This window comes from Salvelinus namaycush, chromosome 4 (genome assembly GCF_016432855.1).
Source record: "Salvelinus namaycush isolate Seneca chromosome 4, SaNama_1.0, whole genome shotgun sequence".
NCBI lineage: Eukaryota > Metazoa > Chordata > Actinopteri > Salmoniformes > Salmonidae > Salvelinus > Salvelinus namaycush.
In genome coordinates, this window is record NC_052310.1 from 59,515,514 (window position 1) to 59,522,152 (window position 6,639).

The 6,639-nt window shown below is 42.2% G+C and overlaps 1 protein-coding gene across 1 annotated transcript; it reads left to right on the forward strand.

Annotated features, from left to right (window-relative positions):
* The first annotated feature begins 5,499 nt into the window (after positions 1–5,499).
* nog3 (noggin 3) lies at positions 5,500–6,171 on the forward strand. The gene has a single exon (XM_038990606.1). It carries the CDS (start codon positions 5,500–5,502, stop codon positions 6,169–6,171), a length of 672 nt encoding a protein of 223 aa, XP_038846534.1.
* The last annotated feature ends 468 nt before the right edge of the window (positions 6,172–6,639 follow it).

Genomic DNA, 6,639 nt, shown 5'->3' on the forward strand with positions numbered 1-6,639 from the left:
CTAACCCGAGACACCCAACGCTTCTTCTCCCACCTCCCCCTAATCGTAGTGTAGCCTGGTGGACGACTGATTCATTAAAGGGAGCAGTCTAACCTAAGCGACGCTAAACAAAACTAAGTGTATCCTGTCTTCTCTTGGCCATTACTCCTCAAAATCAAAACAAAAGGCATATCTTGCAAGATGTTATGTGAAATATCACAACAAAAGGCATTCTAGCAAGATGATATGTGAAAAATCACATAGTATTCATTTGAAAAGTAGCAAAATATAGCTTCACCTAAAACAGTAACGCTAGTTAGTGAAGCCTGACTAATGTTAGTGTTACAGTATGGACAATCCAAAATAGTTGTAGATGATCCACAACACAGGGTCTGCTGCTAGTAGCTACCAAAATTGCCCATACACATAGCGTTAACGTAGCATACCATGGTAAGTTTATAAACCAAAAAAAGTATCAAAGATCAGAAATGAACAGGCTACGTGAGTAAAAGAGATATCATTGAATATGTGCTACGTTACCCAAAGGCCCTTTGTACATGATGTCGATGTCAGGCTTGCACGTGACTGTCAATCATTTTAGTTCAAGGATATGATCGAAATTTAAGTATTCATATAAAGTAGTCCTGATGCTTCTCATGGTGCAGGATGAATGAATAAGGTCCCACTGTGTTAAGGCTGGCTCACTGGCAAAATAAGCGAGGTAACGTTAGACATCTTGAGTCCGTTGACATGGAGCTAAACATCTTTGCCGGCATTTTACAGTGTTTTATGTAAACCAATGGGAGAGAATTATCAATATAACAAAAGTAAACTTAAACATGACGTCCAACGTTCAATGGACAGCTATCTCGTCTGTCATATAGAAGAAACTGAGCTAACTGATGAGCACATACAGGCTACAAATAATATAAGGAAACTTTGAGTGGGCTAGCTCGCCATATTATTCACTTAAATGTTATGCTAGCTACAGTACTACAGTAGCAGCTAATAAATTGGCTAATGTTAGTTAGCTTGCCAACAGTCACATAATCCAAGGTGGTTAAATTCTCCGTAGTCTAGAGTGGTGGTAAACTTCACAGAGAAAAAATGTATCACTAACCTTTGATGATCTTCATCAGATGACACTCATAGGACTTCATGTTACACAATACATGTATGTTTTGTTTGATAAAGTTCATATTTATATAAAAAAATCTGAGTTTACATTGGCGTGTTACGTTCACTAGTTCCAAAAACATCCAGTGATAGTGCATAGCCACATCTATTCAACAGAAATACTCATCATAAATGTAGATGATAATACAAGTTATACACATGGAATTATAGATATACCTCTCCTTAATGCAACCGCTGTGTCAGATTTAAAAAAAAAGCTTTACGGAAAAAGCAAACCATGCAATAATCTGAGACAGCGCTCAGAACTATAGTCAAGTTAGCCCCCATGTTGGAGTCATCAGAAACCAGAAATGACATGATAAATATTCCCTTACCTTTGATGATCTTCATCAGAATGCACTCCCAGGAATCCCAGGTCCACAATAAATGCTTGATTTGTTCGATAATGTTCGTTATTTATGTCCAATTAGCTACTTTGGTTAGTGCGTTTGGTAAACAATTCCAAAGTCACAAAGCGCGTTCACTAAAATGTGACGAAATGTCCAAAAGTTCCGTAACAGTCAGTAGAAACATGTCAAACGGTGTATTGAATCAATCTTTAGAATGTTGTTAACATAAATCTTGAATAACTTTCCAACTGGAGAATTACATTGACTTCAGATGAGCGATGGAACGGAGCTCCCTCTTATGTGAACGCGCATGGTGAAAGCATGGTCAGGTCATGGCAGTGGTGACTAATTCTCCTCTCATCCGGCCCCCCTTCACAGTAGAGTCATCAGACAAAGTTCTACAGACTGTTGACATCTAGTGGAAGCCGTAGGAAGTGAAAACTAATCCATATCTCACTGGGATTTCAATGGGAGCTTGGTTGAAAATCCACCAGCCTCAGAATCTCCACTTCCTGTTTGGATATTTTCTCAGGTTTTTGCCTGCCATATGAGTTATGTTATACTCACAGACATAATTCAAACAGTTTTAGAAACTTCAGAGTGTTTTCTATCCAATACTATAATAATAATAATATGCATATATTAGCAACTATGACTGAGGAGCAGGCCGTTTACTCTGGGCACCTCTGTGCACCTTTCATCCAAGCTACTCAATACTGCCCCTGCAGCCATAAGAAGTTATCTCACCTCATTTGCTCACATTGTATATAGACTTATTTTTCTACTGTATTATTGACTGTATGTTTGTTTTACTCCATGTGTAACTCTGTGTTGTTGTATGTGTCGAACTGCTTTGCTTTATCTTGGCCAGGTCGCAATTGTAAATGAGAACTTGTTCTCAACTTGCCTACCTGGTTAAATAAAGGTGAAAAAAACAAGCGTCTGCGTTGCCAAGGGCTAAAATAGAAGTCAGTTCTATTTGTGACGCAGATCGTGCTGCAAGTCCTGCCTCTCCCATCTCCTCATTGGTTTATAGAAGCAGGTACCCACGTGCCATCTCCTCATTGGTTATACCCACGTGGGTGACTGAAAGACGAACGAGGTCAGTGGCGGTAATGTACCTAATTTATGAAAGTTGCCAATCACAATATAAAGTCAAGAGAAGAAAAAGCCTAGAAGGAGGAGAGATGACTAGAAACGATTCGGTTGACCGTTTTATGTGTTGATTAATTGTCGGAGTAGAGGACCTTGTGCATTTCAGGTAAAATAACAACTCAATGTTTATATCCCAGGACAAATTAGCTAGCAACAGCAAGCTAGCTAAATAGGACAAATTAGCTAGCAAGTGCAAGCTAGCTAGCTAAATTGCCATAAATGTTTAATGCTTTTCGACCTGTCCCCAAATTAATGTAATTGGTTTAGAGTTTGTTTTGATATTTTAATCTGCGTGTCGTGATCGCGTTTGGTGTGGGGGACAAAATACATTTATGCACGATGGCGCACTCACGCAGCTGGTTTGGGTTCCGTGTTAGGAGCATAGGCCACTCACTAATATACAGTCATGAATCTGAATAAAACTTCAATTTTCCCCTTGGGGTCAGTAGGTTTCGTGAGACGCTTGGCCACTTTGTCATGGTGGCATACACAGGGTCCATATGCAGCCTGACAGGAAAGACCCTTATCTGAGAATCACCGTTTTGCCCTTAACTTCCTTTGTACAGAGAGATAGGCTATCACTGGCGCCTGCCTCCCTTCACATACTGTCACACTACTAGGCCAGAAAATTAGGCCAAGGTCAATTTAAAAAGTGAATGAGGAAGAGAGGGGGTTGGGCTACAACAAAAAATAACATTGGGAGATTGGTTCTCTAGTTCTTCCTGTAGAAAGTGACTCAGTTGATATGTATGCTGGTGGCTTAGTCAAATAGTATAAAAAGGCGAAAAAAAAGTTGCAAATTAATTCCCATCATTTGCATTCATTCGTTTGAGACATCAATGATTAGAAAATGTTGATTATAAATCTAGAATGTATAGGCCTATAAAATGTATCCACTGCCACCACACTAGGTGAGTGTGGCAGGGCCTGTCTAGTAGCGTACTACATTGTGTCAGCAAGTTGTCACTATGAAATAACGCTATTAATTCCCGCGGTCAGGTCGCCGCAGCCCTCGCAGTTGGAACTAAAACAAGTTCCTGACATTCTAGGACTTATTTGTCCATGTCTCGTGCGGTTGAGCCGAGAGAGCACAGACGCCCCTTTATCTGGGCGCTGGACTTTTCAGCATTAGCGTCGTAGACAAGAGTTGTTTTTTATCTGGGCCATAATTCAACCTTTACTACATGCACAAACATTCCAATGGTTTGCCTTTGGCGAGAGAAGGCAGCGCGAGCCAGGCCTGGCGCATGGCTCCGTGGAAGTCCGTCTGACTAATTGAATTGTGACCGTTTAAGTACTTTTCTCTGCTTCTACCGTTCATTTATTAGACCCCGGAATTAACTGAGCCTATAAAGGATTTTACAATGTCAGCCTGGTATACTTTGTCACCTTTTCCCTCCTTAAAAGTCCCGCCTGACCCTAATGAATTGAGTCGTGTTTCTGTCAATTAAACACTTTGTCCACTTTCTGTCCTGAACAGAAGAAGAACAAATCTATAGAGGCTTCCTTGTCCAATAAAAATGATAAATAATATTGGTAATGAAATGGAGTAGCCTACTTTGCTCACTCTCCCCGTCCTGGATAAATCTAAACACACGTTGAGAGCATCTAACTGGAGAGAGTTATAAAATAAACACTGCTCTGGCACCAGCCGTCTTCAGGACAGGCGCCCTCGTAAAAAAAAACTCGCAGTTTGTCTGTCTAGAAGAGAAGGCTCTCGGCACCTCTGCTGTTGAACTTGAACTGTCGCTTGATTTATGACACCGCTGGTAGGCCTATTCTAATCTATGAGACGAATCAGCCAATTTTTTTAATTATGTGTTATTGCACTAGAATTTAATGCGCCAGGTTTGGGTGCATGTCATATTTATTTTTATTATGAACATGCATTAATAAAGTTTGTGTAAATAAAGTTAGAGAGATATGGGCTACTCATGTCTGCGTTTTACTAGTGGTGGGGAGCCGGACTCCCCCCAAACGCCTCGTCTCCCTCGGGAAAAGGGGGAGGGAGAGCGAGAGCGAGATGGAGAGTGGGAGGTGTAGGGTCTTTTTGGCCCCCAGCCTCTAGGTTAGCACAGAGACCCACAGAGAGTGAGAGAGTGATAGAGGGAGAGACATAAAGCCCTTGAATTGAATTGACAGAGAGGGAGGTGTAGTCTGAAGGATTACATCACGGCGCGCGTGGATATATCGTCGGAGCCAGATGCGGCTCAGTTTGGCGTTCGGCACCGGCCAGTGCATCGCCTAGCCCCAGACAACATGCGGACACCCAGAAACCAACAGGACCCAACGCTGAGACTAGTGAGAAAACAGAGAAACCAGGACCTGACGCATTTTATGCACGGGAAAGCCCAGGGGAAATGCAGCCAAGTCGGCTCATGCTTCTGACACTAATGGGTATGGTTCAACCTTTTCGTTGAAAGTGCTTTGAAAGTGCGTTTTGCCGTCTTGTTAAAAAAGTGAAGGACTTCATTCTAACCATTTAGACGCGTGTCATGGACTCAAGTTAAGCAGCGAAACTCTCCACTGGCTCAGCGCGTCAACTTTCCTCTCTGACTGAAGTTGCCGGTTGCTATGGTGAATAGGCTCCAGCCAGCCGAAACTTTCTGAGAGCAAGTTTTTAGTGGAGTTTAACAAGATCACCGGGTGGAGCGCGTGCGTGACGACGTGATCACCGGGTGGAGCGCGTGCGTGACGACGTGCGCTGGACTACGGTGCGCATCGTGACTCATCCACACGCAATCTCTCTCCCTCGGGGAAAACGGATGATAATTTCAAACCTCTAAGGATTAGACTTTTTATATTCTATATATAACTTGGAACTATTGTTACTAGAGAGATGGATAACTCGTACTATTTTCTGGCCATGTCCATGCTGGTTCTGTCCCTCGGGTTAAGGATTGAGGAGGGCATGTGCCAACACTACTACCTCCTCCGTCCCATCCCCAGCGACACTCTCCCCATAGTGGAGCTCAAAGAGGACCCAGACCCTGTCCTGGATCCAAAAGAACGGGACCTGAACGAGACCGAACTCAGATCCACCCTGGGTAGTCACTTCGACCCACACTTCATGTCCATTACCCCGCCAGAGGACAAGTACTCGGGCAACGAGGACCTGAGCGACTCGGAGATACGTCAGAAGCCGTCCGGCGCGATGCCCAAGGAGATCAAAGCCATGGAGTTTGAGATCCAGCACGGCAAGAAGCACAAGCCCAGTAAAAAACTTAGAAGAAGGCTGCAACTGTGGCTGTGGTCTTACGCCTTCTGTCCAGTTGTTTATACATGGAACGACCTCGGGAACAGATTCTGGCCGCGCTACGTGAAGGTGGGGAGCTGCTACAATAAGCGTTCTTGTTCCGTCCCTGAAGGGATGGTTTGCAAACCTGCCAAATCAGCCCATTTTACGATCTTACGATGGAGGTGCCTGCAGAGAAAAGGAGGTCTGAAATGCGCTTGGATACCAATTCAGTACCCAATTATATCTGAGTGCAAATGCTCATGCACGAACTGAAATAAACTGAAATGATCTTTTTGTATTGTTATTATTTCTAAAAAGATTAATAAAAAATCATAGTTACATGATTATTTTTATATGCACTGTCAAGTGCAAGAATGTATATTTTATGTATATGTGGTCCCATTTTATTTTATGATGACAAACTTTGTAAAAAGGTCAGTATTATTATTATTATATAACCAGCGTCTACTGTATTTGTTGAACATATCTTGGATGTGATGTATCTTTATATTTATACTGAAGAAGAGCACTTCACATTGTGAAGCATTAAAATACTGTTATTGAAGGACTACAGATATTTTCCGTTCTTTGGGAAGAAAATAAGTGGTTTATGGACCTCTGTGTCAAAATTAGCCAAAATGTAAATTCAGCTTGTGATACTAAATAAAGGGACAATTGTGGGTAAACCATGTAAAATAACAGTAACTACCAGGCTATTTATTCTCTGTTCATGTAGTCATT